Source organism: Gorilla gorilla, chromosome 1 (assembly GCF_029281585.2).
Source record: "Gorilla gorilla gorilla isolate KB3781 chromosome 1, NHGRI_mGorGor1-v2.1_pri, whole genome shotgun sequence".
In the NCBI taxonomy this organism is placed as follows: Eukaryota; Metazoa; Chordata; class Mammalia; order Primates; family Hominidae; genus Gorilla; species Gorilla gorilla.
Window position 1 is genome coordinate 185,230,482 of NC_073224.2, and position 27,330 is coordinate 185,257,811.

General features: G+C 42.4%; 1 protein-coding gene across 3 annotated transcripts; it reads right to left on the minus strand.

Moving 5' to 3' along the window:
* On the minus strand, positions 1–26,705 carry TTC4 (tetratricopeptide repeat domain 4). 3 transcript variants are annotated; one of them, XM_055349777.2, is made up of 10 exons: positions 26,617–26,705; positions 25,509–25,626; positions 24,574–24,735; positions 20,987–21,064; positions 19,429–19,553; positions 13,794–13,880; positions 10,530–10,744; positions 8,548–8,629; positions 4,653–4,735; positions 1–897 (listed from the first exon to the last, which is right to left on the minus strand). In XM_055349777.2, the coding sequence occupies exons 2-10, from the start codon at positions 25,600–25,602 to the stop codon at positions 795–797; spliced, it is 1,029 nt and encodes a 342-aa protein (XP_055205752.2). In that variant the 5' UTR covers positions 25,603–25,626; positions 26,617–26,705; the 3' UTR covers positions 1–794. The 3 variants fall into 3 exon arrangements, with proteins under 3 accessions (XP_055205752.2, XP_004025900.5, XP_055205751.2); XM_004025851.5 differs by lacking the exon at positions 26,617–26,705 and adding an exon at positions 26,208–26,462; XM_055349776.2 differs by lacking the exons at positions 1–897; positions 26,617–26,705 and adding exons at positions 2,854–3,033; positions 26,208–26,388.
* Positions 26,706–27,330: the final 625 nt, after the last annotated feature.

A 27,330-nucleotide genomic window follows, 5' to 3' on the forward strand; every position in this document is an offset into this window, starting at 1 on the left:
TCAGGATGGATAAACTCCTCTTAGGAACGGGGTAACAAACAGCTGCAGACAAAAATATACTCTATAACAACCCAACATGCTAGAAGATTTTCCAGTTTAAAAGACACAAAATCCTAAATGTCAAAACTGCAGAGGAACTCAAGAGGCCACTGTCCAAGTCTGTCACAGTCTTCCATATGGCAAAGATGAAGAAAATTGGCAATCTTTTTAGGGGTACCAAGGATCTCAGTTTGTACGGTCTTTATAAATGCAGAGCAAGATGTGGCTTTCCTGCCCCCATTTCACCTCAAGGCATCTGCAGCAACCCCACATGGCTTCCCTCTGTGCGCATGAAATAACTTGAGGCCAGGGTCTCTCAGCTTTAAAGCCTTGGAATCCTATGCATTGTTTGTTTGTGTGTAGATGTGCAGTTTGAGGGGTAGCTTCTCTAAGGTGTCAAACTCCACAGAAGTTCAGAATCATGTCACTGGATCCTGAGTCCATCTCCACAGACCAGGGTGCCGCTCAGGTCAGTTGCTGTGGTAACTGCAGCAGATGGTCCCTTTAGCAATGGAGTCCAAGGACATCATGGCCAAGGCCCAGAGTTTTATATCAACTGAGGAAAGTGAAGACCAGCCAGAGAGGCTGCAGTTTAGGGAAGCCAGAGGCTCCTCCCCAACCACGAAGCCAGGAAGGACTATCCCCAGGGTGACGGAAAGAAAGCACTGGACTCCAGCAGTATGTCCAGCTGATTCAGGTGTGCTAGGTTCCCAGCAGAGGAGGGTGAGGGAGGAGATCCAGGGGCCCTGGCTTAGTCATCGTATCTGGTACACCTTTCTCCCCTGGAGATAATTCTTGCAAAAAGGAGAGGATCCTACACAGACCAAAAATGCTGGTGTCAGGGCTTTTACAAAGTACCTGCCGTGAATACAACAAAAGAGAGGGTGTTAATTTAATTACAATCTTAACCATCCATGCACCTTCCTAACAACATGCAAGGTGAGCCTCTGGATGGGAGTCAACATGAAAATGCAGGTTTAGCACAGTTATGTGGTTGTTCATAAATCTGGCAAATTAGCATGACATTCTCATCCTTACAACCTAGCCAGAACCTTTAGGCCAGTCCTCTGGCATCATGCATGTCTGTGGCTAAATATGAAATAAAAATATAAAGCATGGTTTTATTCATTCATTCAACATTCAGTGGTAAGCGAGGCCCTGTGCTGAAAACACAGAGATTAAAAAACCAACACCCCCACACCATCATCTTTGTTCTCAAATTCAGTCCTGGAGGGGAGGGAGATGAGGAACCAATTAATGACAGCAAGGCACAACTGCAGAAGCATCTGTGAGGCGCAGCATTATCCCAAGGAGGCACGATTCCCTCTATGAGGAAGGGAATCAAAAAAGGCTTCCTGGAAGATGCCATGTCTGAACTTGGCTTTAATTTGGGGAAGGGGTGGTGATGGGGGTTGGGGAGCAAAAGCCAGGAGGTGCAAGTAACCAGAACGTTTGCTGTGGCTAGGGCACAAAGCAAAAGGAGTCAGGCAGGCTAGAGAGGCAGGGAGGGCTTTGGCCTCCCAGGGATAGGGGTGTTGTATTACTCAGTGGGCCTGCTTTGGGACAGAGGGCCTATTTCGTGGCTCCACCCAGTTTAGGGTCTGAAGTTGCCAGAAACCAGTCCTGGGTAGGCTCTTGCCTATGGTAATAATTTTAACGGTAGTAACTTCCAACAGCATTTACATTTTCTGAGAAGCATGAAACTGGTTTCCTCCAAGCATCGGTCTGCTTTCTATTTAGATTTCTCCTCTGGGGTAGGGCAGAACTCAGGCCTTTAAAGAATTCTGGGTAATTTGCTAACAACTGAGAAAATGAGCAGCTAAAAATGTGTCCAAAAACTAGAAGAAGCGAGATTTGGGACCAGAGCAAAACACCACCAAAGGTATCAGTCAGATCTGGAAAAACCTTTCCTTCCTGCCTACCAAGCCAAAGCATTAAGCCTAGCTGGACACCCCTATCACATCACTCAACACTACACCAGCTCCCATCCAATCTACCTCCTAAACCTCTAATCCACCTCCTCCTACTTCAGGCCTCGCCACTGAACAGTACACTTCAAATCTTTACATACTCTGTAATTTTTTTGGGTGGTGGGAGGATGGGGTCTCACTCTCACCTAGGCTGGAGTGCAGTGGTGTGATCATAGCTCACTGCAGCCTTGAAATGCTGGGCTCAAGCAATCTTCCTGCCTCAGCCTCCCAAATAGCGAGGACTACAGGTGCACAATACCATAAAAAAAATTTCTGTAGAGACGGGATCTCGCTGTGTTTCTCAGGATGATCTCTAACTTCTGAGCTCAGGTGATCCTCATGCCTTAGCCTCCCAAAATGCTGGAATTATAGGTATGAGCCACTGTACCCGGCCTATTCTGTACATCTTTTAAAATCTTTTTAATTTTTAAAAATCAACCCTGGTGTACACCACAATCAGGATAAAGTTTACGCTCCTTAGCAGGGCATTCAGGCCTTCCTGTATGGCCCTAACTTAGCTTTCTAGCCTCATTTCCTACCACATCCAACCACTCTCTTTACACTAATACATTGGGCTCTTTTAGCTTAAGTGCAAAAGCATCTGCTTTTCTCTTCTTTGCTTTGCTCAAAGCTTAAGGAAAAGTAGTCCAAGAATCAATTTGCAAATCTGCTGAGGGCTTTCCCTTATAGTCCAAGAACACCTCACAGCTTCTCTGAGACAACTGCCAAATCCAACTTGCTGCCACTGCTAATGACAAAGATGCCCTCCTACAGCAGGACTGCCCTGTGCAGTTTACAACAGCACTTCAACTCCTATCCTGTCATTGGCTCTCAAATACCTGAGAAATGTGTAGGCATGTATTACTCCCGTTCCAGAGATGAGGCGGCAGTCCCAGAGAGGCAGCGTGTGCTTAGAGTCACACAGCCAGTAAATGATGATGGGTCTGACTTCAAGAGCCAATGCTTTCTTCATATGACAGTATCAGGAGCCGGGTCACTGGCATGCACTTGATATTCCAGCTACCTGGGAGGGTGAGGCAGGAGGACTGCTTGAGCCCAGTTCAAGACCAGCCTGGAGAAGATACCCTGTCTCTATTATAAAAATAATTTTTAAAAAAATTTTAGGGGCTGGGTGTGGTGGCTCACATCTATAATCTCAGCACTTTCGGAGGCTGAGGTGGGTGGATTGCTTGAGCCCAGGAGTTCAAGACCAGCCTGGCCAACATGGTAAAACCCCGTCTCTATTTAAAAAAAAAAAAAAATTCAAAATAAGAAAAAGCAAACAAAAGAAAGAGCATCAGGAGACAGAGGTATAGGTACGATTAGGAAAAGGAAGGCTGGCCGGGTGCAGTGGCTCGCCTGTAATCCCAGCACTTTGGAAGACCGAGGTGAGTGGATCACCTGAGGTCAGGAGTTTGAGACCAGCCTGGACAACATGGTGAAACCCCATCTCTATTAAAAATACAAAAATTAGCCAGGCATGGTGGCAGGCGCCTGTAATCCCAGCTACTCAGGAAGCTGAGGCAGGAGAATCACTTCAACCTGGGGGGTGAGGTAGAGGTTGCAGTGAGCCAAGATCGCACCACTGCACTCCAGCCTGGGTGACAGAGCGAGATGTCGTCTCAAAAAAAAAAAAAAAAAAAAAAGGCCATCCTAGCAGCCTTCATGTACAAAAAGCCAGGCAGCTTTTCCCTTCTCAGACCAGTCCTATTTATCTCCCCTGGTCTGGAGTGTTATGGCTGTAGTGCAGTGGGCTATCATCACACTACAGCCTGTTTGACCAATGGCTAAGTTTAATGGGCCCGGCCAGTCTCCATGGCTGCTGTCTCACACAGCTCTGTGCTCAGGGCAGAAGGGAGGGGAGTATGAGGCAATCAATCAGCAGTGGAATGAGAACCTGGCTCTACTCCTCGGATGGTGCCTGAGTGATATGGTTTGGCTCTGTATCCCCAACCAAATCTCATCTTGTAGCTCCCATGATTCCCATGTGTTGTGGGAGGGACCCGGTGGGAGATGACTGAATCATGGGGGTATGTCTTGCCTGTGCTGTTCTCGTGATAGCGACTAAGTCTCACGAGATCTGATGCTTTTAAAAATGGGAGTTTTTGACCGGGAGTGGTGGCTCATGCCTGTAATCCCAGCACTTTGGAAGGCCAAGGCAGGTGGATTACCTGAGGTCAGGAGTTCAAGACCAGCCTGGTCAACATGGTGAAACCCCGTCTCTACTAAAAATACAAAAGTTAGCCGGGCGTGGTGGCAGGTGCCTATAATCCCAACTATTCAGGAGGCTGAGGCAGGAGAATTGCTTGAACCTGGGAGGTGGAGGTTGCAGTGAGCCGAGATCACACCATTGCACTCCAGCCTGGGCAACAAGAGCAAAACTCCATCTCAAAAAAAAAGGGAGTTTTCCTGCACAAGCTCTCTCTTTTTGCCTTCCGCCATCCACATAAGAGGTGACTTGCTCCTCCTTGCCTTCTGCCATGATTGTGAGGCTTCCCCAGCCACGTGGAACTGTGAGTTCTCCACTAAACCTCTTTTCTTTATAAACTGCCCAGTCTCAGGTATGTCTTTATCAGCAGTGTGAAAATGGACTAATACACTGAGCATCTTCCCCAATCTACTCAGCGCCATGAGATGACTCACCTCTGGTGCTGTAGAACCTGTAGCAAGGTGCTCTTGGCAGGCACCTGGTATAGTTCTGCCCTGTCCTCATCCTCAAAGTAGACCTGCAAGATTAACAGAAGGGCAAGAGTCAGAGATAAAGCACTTCGGCAGCCTTAGTTGAGGCTAAGCCCAGGGAAAATTAAAAAGATGGCAACGGTTAGCAGTTGAATGCCTCCTTTATATGGTTGTGTAGCTGGGTGCTTTGCATTTAGTACCCCCCCATGCCACTGTAAAAGAGGCTATTATCAGTTCCATCTTCCAAAGACAGAATCAAGGCTCAGAGAAGGAGAACAACTTGCCAACATTACCCTGCTGGTAAACAGAAGAGTCAAGACTCAAGGCCAGGCCTATGTAGCCCTCCTTTCCCTAACAATTCAGACTAAAGCCATCAGGTATGTGGAGGAGAAAGCTATGGTGGCTCAGAGAAGGAAAGAGCCTGAGGAAGGAGAGAAGGATGTCTGTGCAGGGTGTCAAAGCCCAAGCAGGGTGAGGAAGACGCCTGCACAGGAAGCTGCCGGGGGTGTCAGAGCAGGACCAGTGAAGAAGGGCATCCATGCTGGGGGCCAGCAGGCCTGAGCAGGGGAAGAAGTGCTCCCTTGTAAGATGGCTGTCCAAGGTGGGGTGTCAGAGGCCATGTGGGGTGAAAAGGGTATCCATGCATGGGGACAACTAATATGGAGTTTACAGGCCCAACTAGGGTGAGGAGGGTGACCACTCATGGCAGGGGGTGGCCTGCTGTAGGGTGTCAGAGCCCAAGCAGGATGAGGAGGACGTCCATGTAGGGTCGTTGAGCAGTGTGGGGTGTCAGAGTCTGTGCGGGGTGAGGAAGACGCCCACGCTGGGGCAGCAGCGTAACATGTGGAGTCAAGAGTCCAAGTAGGGTGAGGAAGGCTCCACATAGGAGAGGGGCCAGTGGTGATGACAGGAAGGGAACTGATCAAACAAATAACTATATTAAGAATAATAGAGTCAGGCCAGGCATGGTGGCTTATGCCTGTAATCTGAACACTTGGGAGGCTGAGGCAGGTGGATCACTTGAGTCCAGGAGTTCAAGACCAGCCTGGGCAACATGGTGAAACCCCATCTCTACTAAAAATACAAAAATTAGTTGGGCACGGTGGCAAACGCCTATGGTCCCAGCTACTTGGGAGACTGAGGTGGGAGGATCATTTGAGCCCAGGAGGTTGATCTTGGCAGTGAGCCAAGATCTCCCCACCGCACTCCAGCCTGGGCAACACAGCCAGACTCTGTCTCAAAAAAAACAAAAACAAAAAAAGAACAAGAAGAAAGTCATTGTTACAAATATAGAAAGGGAGAAAAAATCCTGTGGATGTTGAATTAGAGTTGGAGATACCTATGAGACTTCATGGTTTTACACACACACACACACACACACACACACACACACACATTCTCTCTCTCTCTCTCTCTCTCCCCCAAGCTGTGGCACTGAGAAGGCATTGAGGCAGTAAGCTTGCCTCTCTACCCCCATTGTATTAATCAATACACTTATACACTTATTGCACAGAGATCTCGGCTTCTAAATACCATTCTTCACTAGAAAGAACCAGGGCTTCTTGGGAAAAAATAGCTAATTCCAGAGCTGGGGCAAGGAAAGCACAATCTGAACCTAGAACATCCTATGTAAGAAAGCAACCACTTAAAAAATAGACACAAGTCAAAAGGACACAGAAACAAATTTGAAGAGATTCCCACTGGCCAAATCTGGGATATTCTAAGCATAAAAGAAACAATCATAGTAACAGATTAAAACTCATTAAATGAAACAGGAAACTATAAATCCACCAATATAAATAAATATGTTGAATATCTGATGAGCAATGGGATATTTACATCATTTCAAAGCATCTCCCTATAAAACACTTATTAATCATAAAGAAAAAGTAACTGTACAGTGGAGAAGGCTGGCAGACCCCACCTCAATCAGGTGATCAGAGTGAACATCACGAGTAATGGGACAAATGGAGATCATGTACCATCTGATAGGTGCAATGAGAATACAGCATCACTTCTGTAATATTCCAGCCAAATATGCATAATCCAGGCCGGGCATGGTGGCTCACGCCTGTAATCCTAGCACTCTGGGAGGCCAAATCGGGCAGATCATTTGAGGTCAGGAGTTTGAGGACCAGCCTGGCCAACATGGCAAAACCCCATCTCTATTAAAAATACAAAAAATTAGCTGGGCGTGGTAGCTGAGTAGCTGTAATCCCAGCTACTCAGGAGGCTGAGGCAGGAGAATCGCTTGGACCTTGGAGGCAGAGGCTGCAGTGAGCCGAGATCACACCATTGCACTTCAGCCTGGGCAACAAGAGCAAAACTCCATCTCAAAACAAACAAACAAGTATGTATAATCCAAATCTAGTCAGAAGGAAACATGAGACAAACCCATACTGACAGACATTCTACAAAATAAGTGGTCTGTAATCTTCAAAGTGTACTGCAGTTGAGTCACATGATCACAAAAATATGAATAAAAATTTTTTAAGTAAAAAAAAAAAAAAAGTGGAGGAAAGACTGAGGAGCTCTTCCATACTGAAGGAGACTAAGGGGACATGATCACTAAATACAGTATGTGATTCTGAACAAAACCCTTTTGCTATAAAGAATTTGTGAAACCTGAATGGAGTCTGAGGGTTAGATGGTAACAGTGAATTAATGTAAATTTCCTGCTTTGATAGCTATATGGGTATTATAAAGAAAAATGTCCTTTTATGTAGGAAATACACAGTAAAGTATTCAGGGGTAATGGGACATCAGTTAGCATCCTATTCTCAAATGTTAGAAAAAGGTAATTCTTTATACTGGATATTGTGATTTTTTATTTAAAAAATCCCAACAATGGAATGTTATTCAGCCTTAAAAAGGAAAGAAATTCTGGCGGGCACGGTAGCTCACACCTGTAATCCCAGCACTTTTGGAGGCCAAGGAGGGCGGATCACTTGAGGCCAGAAGTTCAAGACTAGCCTGGCCAACAGAGCAACTGTACAGTGCCATCTCTACTAAAAATATAAACAAAATTAGCCAGGCGTGGTGGCGCATGCCTGTAATCCCAGCTACCTGGGAACCGGAGGCATGAAAATCACTTGAACCAAGAGGCAAGGTTGCAATGATCTGAGATTGCACCACAGCACTCCAGCCTAGGTGACAGAGCAAGATTCTGTCTCAAAAAATAAAAATAAATAGAAAGGAAAACAATTCTGGTTGGGCGTGGTGGCTCACACCTGTAATCCCAGCACTTTGAAAGGCGGAGGTGAGTGGATCACTTGAGGTCAGGAGTTCGAGACCAGCCTGGCCAACATGGTGAAACCCCATCTCTACTAAAAATACAAAACTTAGCTAGGTGTGGTGGCACGCGTCTGTAATCCCAGCTACTCAGGAGGCTGAGGCAGAAGAATCGCTTGAACCTGGGAGGCGGAGGTTGCAGTAAGCCAAGATCGCACCACTGCACTCCAGCCTGGGTGAAACAGCGAGACTCCATCTCAAAAATTTAAAAAAAAAAGGAAATTCTGACACATGCTACAATATGTAATGAACCTTGAAGACATTATGCTAAGTGAAATAAGCCAGACATAAAAGGACAAATACTGTATGATTCCACTTATATGAAGTACTTAGAGTTTCAATTTGGGAAGATGAAAAAGTTTTGGAGATGGCTGGTGGTGATAGTTGCACAACAATGTGAATGTACTTAATGCCACTGACCTATATACCTAAAAATGGTTAAAATGGTAAATATTATGTCATGTATATTTTACTATAATTTTCAAAAAAATAAAGCAGACTGCTTCCCCTGCCGCAAAAAAAAAAAAAAAATTAATTCCATAGAGGAACGAAATAAAACTTCTCTTACCTCCAAATTATCAGGGCAATATTTTTGCTCTAGGTCCCAAGAGGGTGTTTCACCAAACATCAGCATTAGATGATCAATAAACCTAAGGATAAAACATGTACTTTCTGGGTATCAATAACTCATGATCTATTTTCCCACATCGGTCCCCAGACACTAATTCAAAGTTATCTAGAATGTATAAAACATGAAATGCAGGCTTAACCCATTTGACAGCAGTACCCCAAATGTGTATATGTATCACTTGTCCTATTATGACATAATTTTATTTCTTTTTTTTGAGACAGGGTCTCGCTCTGTCACCCTGGCTAGAGTACAGTGGCATGATAACAGCTCACTGTAGCCTCAACTTCCGGGCTTAAGCAATTCCTCTACCTTAGCCTCCTGCATAGCTGAGACTACAGGCACATGCCACCATGCCTCGCTAATTTTTTTCTTTTTTTGTAGAGACGGGGGTCTCCCTATATTGCCCAGGCTGGTCTCAAACTCCTGGGCTCAAATTATCCTCCTGCCTCAGCCTCCCAAAGTATTGGGATTACAGGTGTGAGCCCTGCACCTGACTCACAGGATTTTCTTTTTTTCTTTTCTTTTCTTTTTTTTTTTTTGAGACAAAGTCTTGCTCTGTCACCAAGGCTGGAGTGTGGAGTACAGTGGAACAATCTCTGCTCACTGCAACCTTCACCTCCTGGGTTCAAGTGATTCTCGTGCCCCAGGCTCCCAGACAGCTGGGACTACAGGCATGCACCACCATGCCCGGCTAATTTTTTATATTTTTATTAGGCACAGGATTTTGCCATGTTTGCCAGGCTGGTCTTGAACTCCTGGCCTCTAGTGATCCTCCTGTCTTGGCCTCCCAAAGTGTTGGGATTACAGGCATGAGCCATCGTGCCCAGCTGACATAATTTTCTTTAAACAGCTTCAGGGTTAAAAACATTTCTGGTAGGGTGCAGTGGCTCATGCCTGTAATTCCAGCACTTTGGGAGGCCGAGGTGGGAGGAACATTTGAGCCCAGGAGTTCAAGACAAGCCTGGGCAACATAGAGAGACTCTGTGTCTACCAAAGAATTAAAAAATTACCCAGATGTGCTGATGTTCACCTGTAGTCCCAGCTACTTGAGAGGCTGAGGCAGGAGGATCACCTGAGCTTGGGGGCTGGAGGCTGTGATGAACCATAATCATGCCACTGCACTCCAGCCTGGGCGACAGAGCGAGACTTGGTCTCCAAAAAAAAAAAAAAAATTACAAAAAAACTTTTCTTACACTCTTACACTTAGACTCATTCTACACATTAACCCTATGAAATCACAGGTTAAGTTTGATATATATACATATCTATCAAAGACATACATATATCTCTTTTTTTTTTGAGACAGAGTCTTGCTTTGTCACCCAGGCTGGAGTGTAGTGGCATGATCTCGGCTCACTGCACCCTCCACCTCCCAGGTTCAAGTGATTCTCATGCCTCAGCCTCCTGAGTAGCTGATATTACAGATGCCCAGCTAATTTTTTGTATTTTTAGTAGAGACTGGGTTTCACCATGTTGGCCAGGCTGGTCTCGAACTCCTGGCCTCAAGTAATCTGCCTGACTCAGCCTCCCAAAGTGCTGGGATTACAGGCATAAGCCACAGCGCCCAGCCTCTATATATTTTTTTCTAATTAATATTCACTTAAATTGCTATGCATGTATTACCTAAAATGACTTCCTATTTCACCAGTGATGTGTACCACTCTTTGGCAAACACAATACTGTGGTGTTGCACGTACTAGCCCAGTTAGTATGACGATGAGACTTTTGTCTGTCATTGCAAACCTAGTTAGTCAAGGTTCAGTCAGCTACAGGATAGAGAGGTTATTATCAAACCAGATGGTGTGAAACCCTCTAAACCATTATCTTCCCTTCTCAACCAAAAATCCACTTGTCCCTCCTGCCACAAAAACAGAGACAGCATGCAAGCAAAAGCAGAGGGCTCCTGGGCAAGTCAGTACCTGGAGTCCTCATGAAAAGCAGAGATGAAGTCCGACTGGGCATACTCTGGGTACAGAAAGAGCACAGGCCAGCTCAGCCTGCCCTGGTCATCTAGACTCAGCCTGGCTCCATGGGGGTTCTCAGTGCTGAGTCCATCCAGGAAAAGCTCACCTAGACCTTCTGAGGCTGAATCTTCATCCTCACAGGCAGCTTCTGAGAGCCTGATATTCCTAGCCTGGGTTAAAGACAGAAACACACACACATAATGCACATCTTATTGTGTGGGAGGATGCAAACCCATTTTACTGAAATAAAGAAACCATAATGCCTGGCTAATTTTTTTATTTTTTATTTATTTTTATTTTTTGAAGAGACGGAGTTTCACTATATTGTCCAGGCTGCACGACTAACTTTATTTTTAATTTAATTTTCTTCATCTGTACCCTGAATGAACATGGACAACTAACTTTAATACATCAAAAAACAAACAAACAAAAAAAAACACCATAACAATGGGAGCTCCCTGAGGAACAGCTCTACACACAATCCATCTTCATTATTCCTGAGGCCTGGCACATAGTAGGTACCACTTAACTCACCTTCATTGGGCATCTATCTTGTGCTGGACCCTGTGTCACAGAGAACTAGACATGGTTACCTGCCCTCAAGCCTCTGCTCAATATCAAGTGGTGAGACAGCTATGGAAATAATGATGATATAAGGTAAGAAGTGGAGTTGTAGTACCATAGACGATGGAATAATTAATTCAGCCCTGGGGGCTGGAGGTGACTGAGATATGCTAGGCCTTGAACAATGACTTTGAAAAGCAGAGAAGTTGGAAGGGAGGGGCACTTAGAAGGGAGGAAGAGCCTTCCACTCCAACGAGCAGCAAGTGCAAAAGGACAGAAAAGATTAAAAAAAAAAAAAAGAAATGTCAAATGTTTCAGTTTAGTTGGGACATGGAATACTAAAAAGAGTGTGCATTGACTTAATCTTGACTGTCTCCTAGACATGGGCATAAATTAAGGGTCTGAAATAGTAGGGTCACCTCTTATGTAGGTGTGCAGGAGTTCCTAAGGTTAGCACATGAGGGGAAATGACATGCAATCAAAATTAGATTTGATGATATCCCCTAAATTGGAGGTTAGCAAACTTTTTCTTAAAGCATTAGATATGAAATATTTTAAGAGTTCTGGACAATGGTCTCTGTCAAAATTAACTACTCAACTCTGCCACTGTAGTGTGAAAACAGCCATAAGTAGTACATAAACAAATAGGCAGGGCTGTGTTCCAATGGCTGCAGTTTGCTGACTCCTCCCTTAAACCGTTAGTAAAATACAGCATGCATGGCTTCGTGTACTGTTGAGAGTAATTCTTATGTATGCTAAGTTTGAGATGAAGGGTTACACTAAAGAAGAGAACCAAAAAAAAAAAAAAGGATTTATGCAAATGTCTGGGTGTCTGGGCATCCCATATTCTACATTTAAGAAAACGAACAAATCCCTCACTGTGAATGAGAATTAGATGGAAAATCTGGAGTATTCTAATCTGTTTAACGTGTTAATACATGTAAACAGATTGTTGTGGGGAGGGAATAGTGGAGTAAGTTTTAGCAGTGTTAAGTTTCTTACAGTCAACAAGTAACATAAATGGTGCATAATTTAACTGAACAAATAATAAAACAAAAAACCTATGCCGGTTGGGCACCGTGGCTCACGCCTATAATCCCAGCACTATAGGAGGCCAAGGCAGGTGGATCGCCTGAGGTCAAGAGTTCAAGACCAGCCTGACCAATATGGTGAAACCCCATCTCTACTAAAAACACAAAAATTAGCTGGGCATGGTGGTGTGCACCTGTAGTCCCAGCTACTCGAGAGGCTGAAGCAGAATTGCTTGAACCCAGGAAGTGGAGGCTGCAGTGAGCCGAGATTGCACCACTGCACTCCAGCCTGGGTGACAGAGCGACATTCCATCTCAAAAAAAAAAAAACCTATCCCATAATCTCCCAGCAGATATTCTCTCCTTTGTTAAGACCAAACAAGCTCAAACAGGTGACTCCCTAGGTATCAAGGTTAAAGCAAGATTTGGGTCAGACTATATATATTTCAAAATACAGAAAAGAGAAAGACAGGGTGGCATTTTGTTATTGTTGTTGTTGTTATAAGAGCAACATCCTAAAATGTCAGACTTTCTCAGGATGCCGTACAACCCAGTGGTTAAGAGCAAGGACCCGGCTCTAACACATGTTAGCTGTGTAAGGTGTCTTCACCTCTCTGAAACTATTATCCAAAAAAACAGAAGCAAGACAACCTATTTCAGAAGGCCACTGTGAAGCTTAAATAACACTTAACCCAAAGCAGGTATTCAGTACAGTAGTGTCCCCTTATCCACGGTTTTGCTTTCCACAGTTTCAGTTACCAGTGGTCAACCATGGTCTGAAAATATTAAATGAAAAATTCCAGAAATAAACAACCTGTAAGTTTTAAATTATGCACTGAGTAGCAGATGATGAAATCACAGGCTCTGCTCTTTGGCCAGCACATCCACGCTGTAGATGATACCCACCTGTGAGTTAGCACCCATCTCAATGATCAGATTGACTGTCATGGTATCACAGTCCCTGTATTAAGTAACACTCATTTTACTTAATAAGGACCCCAAAGCACAAGAGTACTGATGCTGGCAATTCGGATATGCCATATAGAAGCTATAAACTACCTCCTTTAAGTAAAAAGGTGAAACTTGTCCACTTAATTAGAAGAAAAATTGTATGCTGAGGTTGCTAAGATCTATGGTAAGAGCAACCTTCTATCTGTGAAATTACAAAGAAGGAAAAAGAAATTCATGCTAGTTTTGCTGTTGCTGATGTACCTCAAACTGCAAAAATTATGGCCACAGTGTGTGATAAGTGCTTTAGCTAAGATAGAAAAGGCATTATATTTGTGGGTGGAAGACACAAACAGAAATGTGTTCTGACTGATGACAATCGGGTTTGGAACTATTTGAGATTTCAAGCATCCACTGTGGATCCTGGAATACATCTGCTTCAGGTAAGTGGAGACAACTGTATATGTTACTGAGACCAACACATGCACATGAGAGAGCTGACTGAACTGGGGTGGCCTGACTCCAGAGCCTGGTCTCCTCTGTCACACTGCTTTACCAAAGTTGAAAGAAAATGAACAAATTCCTTCAGGTAAAGCATCCCAAGAAAGGTTCCCAACGAGCTTCACAGGATTAGTGGATTTAGCAGGACCATAAAAACCTAAGGTTTAAGAACTCACCTTGATGGCCTGGAGTAAAGCCTCATTCTGATTCCTCTCCTTCTTTTCTTTCAAGTTGGCTTTCCTCACATCCCTCTGTTCAATTCGCTAAAAATGAAATTTAGATGCATCAGCTCTAGAGACCTGGCTTCCTCTTCTATTGCACTAGCCTGCTCCTAAATTATTATCTCTGGCCTCTATCCAACCCAAGCTCCTGTGTTAAGGAATACCAGTGGTCAGATTCAGTTCAATAAACATTTACAAAGTACATGCCTAGATGTCAGACCCAGTGGCAGCAGCAGTTTAAATTTACTTCCTGTATGTACCCAAGGAACTCACAGTCTACTGAGGGGTTGAGGGGTACAGACAAGTAAAGAGCCAGTATAACAGGTGGATTATGTACTACTCTGGTGGTGTGATCCGAGTGCTATGAAACACAGCCTGGGTGACAGAAACCCTGTCTCTATAGATTTTTTTTAAAAAGTATAACCACCCTAGTGGGTATGCAATGGTATCTTACTATGGTTTTGATTTGCATTTCCTAATTATTAATGATGTTGAACATCTTTTCATGTGCTTTTTGGCCATTTGTGTGTCTTTGGAGAAGTGTCTATTCAAATCCTTTCCTCATTTAAAAAACTGAGTTACTTGTCTTATTGAGATGATAACAGTTGTTTATATGTTGTAGATAAAAGTCCCTTATGACTTACAAATATTGTCTTCCATTCTGTGGGCTTTTTCACTTTTTTTTTTTTTTTTTTTTTTGTAGAGATGAGGTCTCACTTTGTTGCCCAGGTTGGTCTCGAATTCCTGGCCTCAAGTGGTCCTCCTGCCCTGGCCTCCCAAAATGCTAGGATTACAGGTGTGAGCCACTGCATCTGGCCCCTTTTCACTTTTTTCTTCACATTTATCTTAACTTTTCATTTTTTTGATGGTATCCTTTGAAGCAAAAAGTTTTTACTTTTGATGAAGTGCAATCAATCTACTTTTCCTTTTGTTGCTTGTGCTTTGTGTCATATCCAAGTTCATGAAGATTCATATCTATGTTTTCTTTTAAGAGTTGTATAGTCTTAGCTCTTACATTTGGGTATTTGATCTACTTTGGGTAACTTTTTTATATAGTATGAGGTAAAGTTCTAGCTTCATTCTCCCACACGTGAATATCCAGTTGTCCCACTATCCTTTGTTGAAAAGATTACCTCCCTATTGAATGGTCTTGGCACACTTGTTGAAAATAAATTCCCCATAAATGTGAGGGCTTATTTCTGAGCTCTAAATTTTATTACATTGACCTATATGTCTATTCTTATGCCAGTACCACAATGCCTTGATTACTGTAGCTCTGTCATATGTTTTGAAACTGGGAAGTGTGAGTCTTCCAATTCTGTATTTTTTTTTTTGTCTTTCATGATTGTTGGTCATTCAGAGTCCCTTGAATTTCTATGTGAATATTATGATCAGCCTGTCCATTTCTGCAGAGAAGCCAATTGGACTTTTGATACAGATTGCACTGAAATTAGCCAGATGTGGCATCACATGCCTATAGTCCCAGTTGCTTGGGAGACTGAGGCAGGAGGGCTGCTTGAGCCCAGGAGTTTGAGGTTGCAGCGAGCCATGATCATGTCACTGCACTCCAGCCTGAATATTAGAGCAAGTTCATGTCTCAAAAAAGAAAATTACACTGAATTGATACACTAATTTTGGGAGTATTGCCATCTAACAATATTAAGATCTAATCTATGAACATGGGATGTCTTCCTATTTACTTAGGTCTTCTTTAATTTCTTTCAACAATGTTTTTTGTATTTTTAGAGTATAAGTTTTAGCTACTTTTGTTAAATGTACTCCTAAGTGTTTTTTGATGCTATTTAAAATGGAATTGTTTTCTTAAGTTCATTTTCAGAGTGTTCATTAAAAATCTATAGAATACAAATGATTTTTGTGTACTGGTGATGTTGTTTCCAACAAGCTTGCTGAACTTAGTTCCAAGAGTTTTTTAGTGGATCCCTTAGGATTTTCTATATACACAGTCAAGTTGTCTGCATATAGATGGTTTTACTACTATTTCTCTTCCACTCTTTCATTTTTGAAGAATAGATTTGCTAGATATAGAATTCTTACAGTCTTCTTCTTTTAGCTCTTTGAATATGTCATTTACCTGCCTTTTGGCCTTCATGGCTTCTGATGAGAAAGCTGTTAATTTTCCTTAGGATTTTTTGTACATGAAGAGTCATTTTCCTCTTGCTGCTTTTAAGGTTCTCTTCTTTGTTTTTCAACAGTTTAATTATAATGTGTTTAGGTAGAGATCACTTTAAGTTTATCCCACTTATAGTTTGTTAAACTTTTTGGATGTATACATCAGTGTTTTTCACCAAATTTGGGAAGTTTTTGGCCAATATTTCCCCAAGTATTCTTTTGCCCATTCTCTCTCTTCTCTCCTTCTAGGACCCCCACTATGCCTTTGTTGGTATGCTTGATGGCATTGTACAAGTCTCTCTTCATCCTTATTCTTTTCTCATTCTGTTCTTCAGACTGGATAATCTCAACTGACACATCTTAAGTGTGATGATTCTCATTACTGCCTGCTCACATGCGCTGTTGAGCCCCTCTAGTGAATTTTTCATTTCAGTTATTGTACTTTTCAACTACACAACTTCTGTTAAGTTCTTTTTAGTAACTTCTCTTTGTTGATATTCTCTATTTGGAAAGACATCATTCTCATACTTTTTTTAGTTCTTTAGACACTATTTCCTTTCATTCTGAGAAGATATTTAAATTAGCTGGTTTAAAGTCTTTGTCTAGTAAGTCCCACATCTAGGCTTCCTCTAGCTAATGACGAGACAGTAAGTCTTCCAATCTTTGTCAAGAGGCTTTGTGTACATGTTGAAGCACATTTTTAGCATTCACCCAAGCAGTTTACAATTCTACCTTAGCCTTCACTTCCTTCTTGCAGAGACTCTGAGAGCTTAGGGTCTTCTCAGGTCTTTCCTGAGCACATGTATAGCCCTGGGCACACGTGTGACCATCTAGATCTTCAGGAATACTGGAGCTTTTCGGAGCCCCCACAGAATTTCATTCCCCAGTTTTTCCTTTTAAGCTTTATGATGCACCTATTGTTTGCTCCAGTGTTATCCACTGCTTCAGCTCCTACAATCTTTAACAATTGCCTCTAATTGTTTTTTGACAAATTCTCTCCCACATTTTCATTCCCCCTATTTTCTGGCCCTGTGTAAAAAAGCTTTTTATACTGGGTAAGCTCCAAGTCAGGTCATATAAAAATAGCCCTGTGAGCGGGGTCTTCCAGGGATCTACCAGATTGTCAAATCATGACAGTTCTCCGGGGAAAAGGCTTTGAAAGAGCTCCAACCCTGTTCTGCCTCGTCTGGTGGCTGCAGGCTGCTCATTTTCACCATGACTGTGGGCTACTGGCTTTCAAGGCTACTGCGGAACTGGGGAGGAGGGAGATGAGAATAGAGCAAGTTAAAATGTCACAAAGCTTGCTGTTCTTACTGAGGTTCCATCATTTTTCTTGAATAAACATGCTCCAGATTGCTGCAAACCTCTGGTTCATTTCCAGAGTCCTAGAAAAGTTAATTCTGATCATTTTTGCCAGTTTCCTCATTGATTTTATGGAGGAGAAAAATTTTAAACATCTTTAGTCCACCACTGTGATTGACACTACCCCTCTCTATTTTTTAAATACTGGTTTTATTAATTACTGAGATAGTTGATATTTCCACCTATTTGTGGATTTGTCTCTTCCTTCTTTGAGTTGTCAAGTTTTGCATCATGCATTTTGAAGCTGTTAGTAGGTGCCTACACATTTAGAATTGTTAAATATTCTTATAAGCTGGTCCTTTCATCATTTAAAAAAATGCTTCAATGGCTGGGCACAGTGGCTCATGCCTGTAATTCTAGCACTTTGGAAGGCTAAGGCAGGAGGATTAAAGCCCAGGAGTTTGAGACCAGCCTGGGCAACATAGTGAAACCCCAACTCTACAAATTTACAAATTAAAAAAAAAAAATTAGCCTGGCATGGTGGTGCACGCCTGTAGTTCCAGCTACTCAGGAGATTGAGGCAGGAGGATCAGTTGATCCCAGGAGGTCAAGGCTGCAGTTAGCCATGATCATGCCACTGCACTCCAGCCTGGGCAACAGAGCAAGACTCTGTCTCATGAAAAAAAAAAAGAAAAAAGCTTCACTTCATCTCTGGTAACACTTGCTGCCTTCAAGTCTACTCTGTCTGATATTAACATAGCCACGAGTCTGTTGGCTATATGCCAAGCACATAGGAACCCAGAATCAGCTTGTACTCAGACACAGGAGAATAATTCAGCTATTCAGCAAGCAATGTCACCTAGACCTAATATCAGGCTTCTGGGCCTTGAAATCTCCCTTTAATTGTGACTGTCCCCAGTAGCCCTCTAGACATTCATTCCTGTATATACCACTTTCAGAAATTCTGGCCATACCCAATTACCTAGGCTCAGAATTCTGTTATTGAGCCATGTGGGTCCATAGAGATCTACCTTTTCTACCATTTCATATGACCAGAATGACCTCTGGTCATTGCTGATGATTTATGACATTTCTGGCACATAATAGCTAAAATGATGATTAAAAACAGTAATAATAACAGAATACCATCACTACCCAAAATAATATCCAACATTTAAATAGCACTACTGTGTGTATGCTCCAGGTGTTATTTAAAAACATTATTTACGTTAAACCATCTAAACTATATAATAGCCCTATAAGGTAGGAAATATTTTAATTCTCCTTCTACTAGTGAGGTAGCTAAAGCACAAAGAGATCAGCAAGTTGTCCAAGTCACATAACTGTCATGAAGGGAGTCTTCAAATTCAGGCAGTGGCTCCAGAGTCTAAGCTCTTAGCCACTGTGCAATACTGTCTTACATGCCTGTTAATAGAAAGCCAGAACTAGTCTTAAGGTCTCTTAATTCCTGGTTTAGGTCTCTCTTCATGGCTTATACTACGGAATGGGAGTATATAATATACACTGGGAGTCTTTAGCTGGCCCTGAACACGTGACATTGTTATGTGACTGTATATAGTAATGGTATCTAATTTTGCCCTGGACAAGACGTGTCTCCATTCAGATTGATGGGGATACATTCTGAAAAATGCACAATCATTGTTGTACAAGCATCATGGAATGTACTTACACAAACTGAGATGGTATAGCCTGCTACATACCTAGATTATATGGTACAGCCTATTGCACCCAGGCTACAAACCTGTAAAGCACATAACTACACTGAATACTGTAGGCAACTGTAACACAATGGTAAGTATCTGTGTAGCTAAACACATCTAAACACAGAAAAAGTACAGTTAAAATATGGCATCATAATCTTATGGGACCACTGTAATATATACGGAGTTCCATCATTGAATGAAACACTGTTATGTGGCACATGACTGTACTACCACTATACACACCATCTATCCTTGCTTACCTCTATATCACACTATAACTCTTTACTTGTCTGTGTGCTCCACAGAGTTCCAGGAGTAGGGACTAGTTTTGGGTTTTGTTTTTAAAAAGTTTACAATGACTTGAGAGACACAATCTTGGGAATGCTAATTACTGCTAATTAGCAAATGCTAATTGGTTGCTGACAGTCACCAACCTTCAGCTTGTCTGCTTTAGCCCTCATTTCCAGAAGCTTCTTCTCTTTGGCATCTATTTGCAGTCCCTCATCACACCAGTTCACGGCCTCAGCAAAGTGTTTCAGTTCCAGATGGCATAAAGCACCTGCAGAACCCAGAACCCTTAGGATTCAAGAAAAACATGCACGGAAAGAGCCTGCTTTGGGCAAGATCTCCCATCCCCACCAACTACCAGCCAGTACCCTGAAGGCAAAATGGAGGATAATGCCCCTTATACTGCAGTCCCCAGACAAGGGAGAATATTTTTTGTGTCCTAAATCAGAAAAATCCCTAAGGTCCATTTAGTTCAAAACTCTTGTAAGTCTCCCTGGTATTAAGGGCTCTTAAAGTAGGAAAAGCTATAACTTAGTGGCAAACCAGATAGATCAAGGCTAGAAATCTGGCTGTGTCATTTACCAGCTAGACCTTAGACAAAGGACCAAGCATATCCAAGCTTTAGGTTCCTCATCTGCAAACAGGAAGAATAAAGTCCATCCCAGATGATTTTTTCAATGGAGGGAAAAAGCAGACTTTGCTTCAGCTATTCATCAAGGCAGTGGCAAGGCCAAAAACATTAGGTGTCTCCTAATTTTGTTCTTTATGGCTATCAGTTTAAGCTGCCTCTCCCCCACCAAAAAAAAAAAAAAAAATTTCATGTTATCATGTACATTTTTCTCCAGTTAGCCTCTTTAGGTTTGCCACAGAATTTCAAAATATAAGCACTGTAAGGGCTTAGATGCCAACAGATTCTAACCCCATCTTCTAGAGATGAGCAAACTGATATTCAAAGTGGGTGTCTTGCCAAGGTCACATTGTAAGTTAAACCAACAACTGAATCAAGGATTACACACTTCTAGCCTGAGGCAAATTCCACAGGATTACCTAGATTCAATTTATCAGCCAATCTTTGTTCAGTACCTTCTTTTCCTACAGCTGAGGGACATGGATCTGCCTACTGCCCTTAACCATGAACATTTAAAGAGGCATAATTTTGAAAAAGCATTTTAAGCTGGTCCATGGGGATGCAGGGAAGATTAATATGTGATGAATAAATTAAAGTTTGCAAAGCACCTATGAGCTTCTCAAAGAAAAGGTGAAGTATAAAAGTAATAAAAGCACTGTTATTACATAGAAAGGTCAGACTACAAGAGAAAACATAATCTGAGAACATCTCAGCACCAGAGTCATCAGCAAAGGTCCCATAACTTATCTTTTAATTAACATTAACATGGCATTTGAAGACCTTGCCTTTCAATCAGCTAATTTGGAAAAAAAATCAGAATATGGCTTTGTAACTGCTTTGTTTTAATTAATTTTATTTTTTATTAATTTAAAATGAGGGGCTTCTAGTTCTCTACAAATTCTTATTACATAAAGGGTTAAGTCACTCTCTGAGGAATTCTTTTAAAAGTGGCATGTTGCTGTTGATAAGGAACAGGAACTTAATACCCAGACTGCAAAAATAAGATGACTTTATTAGTATCCTAGCACCTTCATATCAAAGCTTTAAATGTCATACTGTAGTTCTACAAGACTTACCTCTTATTATTGCTTTGAGGTGGCAGGGTTTTAGCTTTCTGGCAGCTGTCACATCATTGAGAGCAGAACGAAAATTGCCTAACAAAACACCGTTTAGTAAAAGAGAGAAGTTTTGAGATCAAAATGTTTCCAAAATTTTATATGTAGTGACAAAGACACTCTTGTACAATCCTGGGGAAACACAAATGAGAGCAACTGTTTTTTTGAAAAAATATGGTTGTACTTGTCAAGAGCCTTAGAAATGTCTATAACAGGCAATCTACAGAACTGTAAATGGCTAGTAAGCACATGAAAAGATGTTCAACATCGCTAATGATTAGGAAATTAAAATTAAGAAATTGCTAAAAGTTAGACAAATAATATCTAGTATTAGAAAAGATACGGAAAAGAGGTACTCTCAGGGTAAATTAGAAAGCAAATTAGCATGTATTTTGTACATATACTTTGACACAACAATTTTCTTCTGGAAAATTATCAAAAATACTTGAACAAATGTGCAGGGATAAATGTAAAAGCATGTTAACTACAGCATTACTTTAATTGTGAAAAGCTGGAGATAACTCAAATATCCTCAATTTGGTAATGATTACATGAATTATGGTAAATCCATACTATTGAATACTCTGCAGCCATTAAAAAGAATGAGATAGATCCTCATGTAAGAAACATGGTAGGATGTCTGTTCTATATTGTTTTAAGTGGTGGTTCTATGAGTATAGAGGAAGCCTATTTAAAAAAAAAAAAAACTAAATATCTAGACACACATGTATATATTTGTAAGTGCATTTAAAAAAAAAAAAAGTATGCAGTCACACACATACCAGTTATCCAAACTAGCAAGCCATGAGGTATACTTTAACTTTCTAGAGTATACTGTAATTATTACTTAATGGTTTAGTATTTACCTAAATCTCTAGCCCAGGGGTCAGCAAAATATTTTGTAAAGGGCCAGATAAATATTTTAGGTGTTGCAGGCCACATGTGGTCTACTGCACATTCTTCTTCATTTTATTACAATTCTTGAAAAATGTAAGAAACCTCTGGGGAGGTGGCTCACTCCTGCAATCCCAGCACTATGGGAGACCAAGGAGAGAGGATTGCTTAAGACCAGGAGTTCAAGACCAGCCTGGGCAATATAGCAAGACTCTCTCTCTACAAAAAAATTTTTAAAAATTAGCTGGGCATGGTGGTACATGCCTATAGTTCTACCTACTCGGGAGGCAGAAGTGGGAGAATTGCTTGAGCCCAGGAGTCTAAGATTGCACTAAGCTATGATCACGGCTAGTACACTCCAGCCTGAACAGAGTAAGACCCTGTCACTTTAAAAAAAAAAAAAAAAAAAGTATGGAACATTTTTAGTTCATGGCAAGCCAAGGGGCCAGGGGTGGACTCTGAGTCCTAGTTTGCCAAATCGTGCTTTAGCCTAATGAATAATCAGAATTATTAGAAAAATATTATGACTTTATTTATTTTTGCATTATTTATAAAAACCAAAAAACAGTCTATATACTCAACAATAGCAGACAATAAAGCAAACAGTATAAATAGTGGCATGTCCATATGATGCAACTTTAGCTATTGAAATAACATTCAAAAATGATTTTTAATGACGGTGAAATTGTTTGTTATAAAATTAAGTGAAAAAACTGAATATCAAACTGGAAGAACAGCAGGATCTCATCCATGGAAAAAAATGCACATGAAAGTGATCCAAGGACTTTTAGTTAAAGGAGGCAGATTGAACACATACATTTAACTCAATCCCCACTCTCTCTCCCATAAAGACAAAGAGAATGAGAAGAACACAGAACACATTGTGAAAGCTGGAAAACAAAGGGACAAGTAACTGATGTATCAGGCTTAAGGAAACTGAATTCTAAACCAGCAGAGGGAAAGCACAAAAGCTACCAAGCTGCACTGCAGAAACTACGAAGTACTCAGGACTCAGGAACTGATGGCACCAGGTACCTCTGGAAGTAGGGGTGAAGGTGGGTTGAAAATCTACTTAAGAAGCAGTCAGAGTCCCATATTCCTTACCCCTCTGCTGCACCAGTGACCTACTCCTCCCCTGTTCCTCCAGGTGGAGGACTGGAGGTTTACCCTAGCAGACAATAAAACAGTGGGTCTCTGGACTGGAACCCCCAGGCACAAAGGTGATTCAGTAAAGGAAATATTAAAGATTGAGCCCTTGGTCCTCTTCTCCTACTTGGTTCCCAAAGTACCAGCAGCCAGGATTTCCAAAAAGAGAAAAAAGAGTAAAAAAGAAAAAGAAAAGTATCAAAGAATTCAGGAAAATGTCCTAGAAACATAAGTTTCCAGACTGAAAAGGTCCACTGAGTACCCAGCACATTGGGAGATCAAGGCAGGTGGATCACTTGAGCTCAGGAGATCAAGGCCAGCCTGGGCAACATAGCGAGACCCCTGTCTCAATTAAAAAAATAAATTATTAAAAAAAAAAAAAAACCCACAGGTCTAACATAACCAAGACTAGTCACCAGCAATACTACTTATATAATCATTTCCCAAATTTACGACTACAGAACCTGCATGATGTTGGTGTTACCTGAAGAGGAGGCTTACAAAATTTGAGAAACCCAGGATAAATTTATTTTCTTGCAGGCTATCTCAGTGTCTTTAACATGTTAACATGTACTGTAAATCTCTAAGAAGCAGCATTTTCCAAACTTCCTCAATCTCCTGGGTGCGGTGGCTCACACCTGTAATTCCAATACTTTGGGAGGCTGAGGCGGATAGATCACTTGAGCCCAATTTCGAGACCAGCCCAGGCAACATGGCAAAACCCTGTCTCTACAAAAAAATGTAATAAAGTAAAAAATATGAATAAATAAATGAGTTAAAATTCCTCATCCAAGCAACTTTTTAGAAACAGGTCTCACTTTGTCACCCAGGCTGGAGTGCAGTGGTGTGATTATGGCTCCCTGTAGCCTTGAGCGATCCTCCTGCCTCAGCCTCCCAAGTAGCTAGGACTGCAGGCAGGCACCACCATGCCCAGCTAAATTTTTGGAGAGACAGGGTCTCACTATGTTGCCCAGGTTGGTCTTGAACTCCTGGCCTCAGGCGATCCTCCTGTCTCAGCCTCCCAAAGTGCTTGGATTACAGGTGTGAGCCACTGCACCCAACCAAAAAATATTTTTACTTCAAAGGTCCCACAGAACGCTTTGAGATATTCTCCCTTAGATTAAAATAGTTTATCTCACCTAAAGATCTCTACTGCCTTAATCCTGCTAGCATCCTTGAAAAGAGGATAAAAGGCCAGAAAAACACATTTTTTGAGAGAGTAGAAGCCCTTGGGCTCAAAAATCTCAGAACATACTGCCTCATACATCAAACACCTTACTTGAGTGACCAAGTCACTTTTTGGGTTCAGACAGTAAGAATTACACAATCCATCCTGTTTCTCTTTTCATCATGTCAACTTGGAAGACCAGAGTTCAATCAGAGTAAACTATCCTTAGTCTGGGTTTCTGGGATAACAGCCCCTCATCCTCTGATGTTCTCAAACCTCCACTAACCATCATAATGGCTTGTATCATAAGTTTATTCTTCAGAAAGCACTTATAAATTACCCAGATAGTACTGTGCTGCTGCCCGGTTGGTATAAAGGACAGCATTCAAATCAGGATCTGCACATTTCTTCTTTAAGCCTTCAGTGTATGAAATTACAGCTTTCTTGTAGTCTTTTTCTTTAAAGTAATCATTGCCCTCATCTTTATAGGTCTTGGCCTGTTCTGCAAAGAAGAGGAAAAATAATCACTATTGCCTACTTTTTAAAAGGCTCATTAAAAATAGATTCTAAATCATGTAATAATGTACTATATGACACACCAAAGCGAAGAAACCAATAGGGAAAGGAAACTCGATGTTATGATAAAAGTGGGTATCAACATGGACAAAGTCGCACAAATGTAATGCTAATTCCAAATATCTTACAAGGTAGATTACTAAGTGCTTTCCAAAAAAAGAAGTATAAAGGAAAAAAGTACACTCATCCTAGCTATTGAAGAAAAGAATTTTTTTTAATCACTGAAGAAATCAGTGAGGGGCAGGGGGATTGATTATACTTCTGCTTTTGCTTATGTTGTTTATTCTGTGGAGTGCAAATTCCCCTCCTCACCCTAGTAAAAGCCTACAAAATTACAAAGATTCAGCTCAAATTTCCTATCTATTGTGAATCCACTCCTGCTCCTTAAAGTGTTCCAACAGGACCCACTACAGCTGTAGTATACACCTACATGTTGACACTTATAGCATAAGTTTGTCTTGATTCTTTAAGACAAAAGGCTTCTCACTGAACCTGACCTTGGAGGGTGGAATTGTGTCTTATTCACCCCTGTATCCCCAATCCTTACCACTTAGTAGGTATACAAAGAAGTATGTTGGAATTAATAATAACAAGTTAGCTCAGGCTAACTACTTCTTGTTATCAATCAGAACCCTTCTAACCCACACTTAATTTCAGTTCAATGGAAACACAAAACAAATATTAGTCATGTTAAGATACCTTCTGGAGAACGCTCCTCATCAAAAATAATTGACTGGAGACAAGCCAAGTCAGGATTGTCCCTGGGATCAATTTCTGATGGCGCTCTCGTCATAAATAGGGGGACCTTTTCAAATTCCTGTAAATGGTTAAGAATGAACTACATGAATAAGCTTTTCTACTGAGCAGATCCAATTCCATGACTCATTACCAAAGTTTTTTTACTCATCATGATTTGCAAATCATCACAGCTAGCTGTATCCATTCAGGCCTCCGCTTCCCTTCTGTAAAATGGGAGTGTGGTGTAATGGTCTCTAATGATTGTTTTAGTTCTCACATTCTACAAGAGCGGCAGGAATTACCATTAATTGAGCGCCCTTATGTTCTTGGCACTTTACCAACTGTCTCATTTCATCTTTGCTATTGGTGATATAGTTCGCGCAGTTTTACAGATGAGGAAACGGACTCTGAGAAGTTAAGTAACTGACTCATATCAGAGCCAGTTAAGTGGTGGAGTCACAGGCCTGACTCCAAAACCTAGGTTCTCAGCTTAAGAAGCGACTCAAAACCTCGAGGCCGATTTTCAATACTCAACTAGAAACCAGCGATCGGCTGGCAGCGCCAGGGATCTGGGATTGAGGGTGGCGCCCCAGAGCCCGGGTGCCCCACGAGTCCGGACGACGCCCCTACACACGTGGGGGAGACCCCAGGACCGCCCACCTTCTCCCACTGGTCCTCATGAAAGCCGCCACGGTAAGGCTGGCTCTGGAACTTTTCCAGGAACGAGTCCATGACGTCGTCTGAGGTGGGATCCTGCCCAGGTTGTTCCATAGCTGATACCCTGCCTTCCAGCCCGGGTCCCAGGGCCGTGAAACAAGCGGCTCCTTCCGGCGGCGCGGGTGCCCTTCCCTCAATCCTCCCGGCAGCGCAGGCCCGCGCGCCTTGGGTTCCGCCGGCCTGGGGGCGTGGCCGGGCGTGGCCAATACGCTCCTCCCCCGGCCCGCCCTCCTCGGCAGTGCCTGGCCTCGCCCGGCCTTCGAATGCTTTTGGTGTGGTGCGTAAACCCGAATCCCCAAAGCCCCCATCTCACTTCATTCATTTGTTCGTCAGTCAGTCAACACATACTTACTTAGCTCTTTCTGCGCTTCCGGCCTGTTCTAGTGGCTGGCTATATAGTGGTGGGCAGAGCAGATGAAATCTCTGCCCTCTAGGAGTTGCTAAGGCAGCGGGGAGGAAAGGACAATAGTTGAGATGTAAGAGTTTGTCAGGGGTAGCAAGAGCTATTGGGGAAAAGTTTTAAACAGGATGGGTAGACATTCTGCCAGAGGCCTGGGAGTGACCAGGAGGGGTCTGGGAAAGGCATTCCCATGGAAGGAACAGGGAACAGTCCGGAAGCCTGATGCGGGAGAGTCTTCTGTGCTTGGCGAACAGCAAGGAGGCCAGTGGGGCTGAAGCAGAGTGAGGAAGGGGGCAAGGAGATGATGAGGTGGGAGGACAAAAGGGCTGTGACTATGAGGATTTGGCTATTTCCTCAGTGGTATGGGACCTTTTGGAGAGTTTCGAGGAAAGGAGAGACTGATCAGACCTCTGTCTCTGAGCTTAGCCACCCCTAACTCCCACAGTTCAGATGGAAAAGGGTCTTCGGTCCAGGTGCTGCAGGCCTGGTTAGGCAGCCGCTGTGGCTTCCTGCAGCCTCTCTACCGGCCAGCAAATGGCTGCAGGTCCCTGCACCGGGGCTACAGCCTTGGGGAGCTCCTAGCCTGGTCTGGAATGAAAAGCAGACAGGAAGCACACCAATCTAAACTGGCATTGGGTCACAGGTCTGCTCAGTGAAGGCTCAGAG

Excerpts from the sequence above, each read along its gene's own strand:
- TTC4 (XM_004025851.5), bottom strand. The coding sequence starts at position 26,318 with ATGGAACAACCTGGGCAGGATCCCACCTCAGACGACGTCATGGACTCG. Across the intron at positions 25,627-26,207 it reads ATGAGGACCAGTGGGAGAAG|GAATTTGAAAAGGTCCCCCT; the intron begins GTGGGCGGTCCT and ends AACCATTTACAG. Across the intron at positions 8,630-10,529 it reads GCTTTTCATGAGGACTCCAG|GTTTATTGATCATCTAATGC; the intron begins GTACTGACTTGC and ends TTTTATCCTTAG.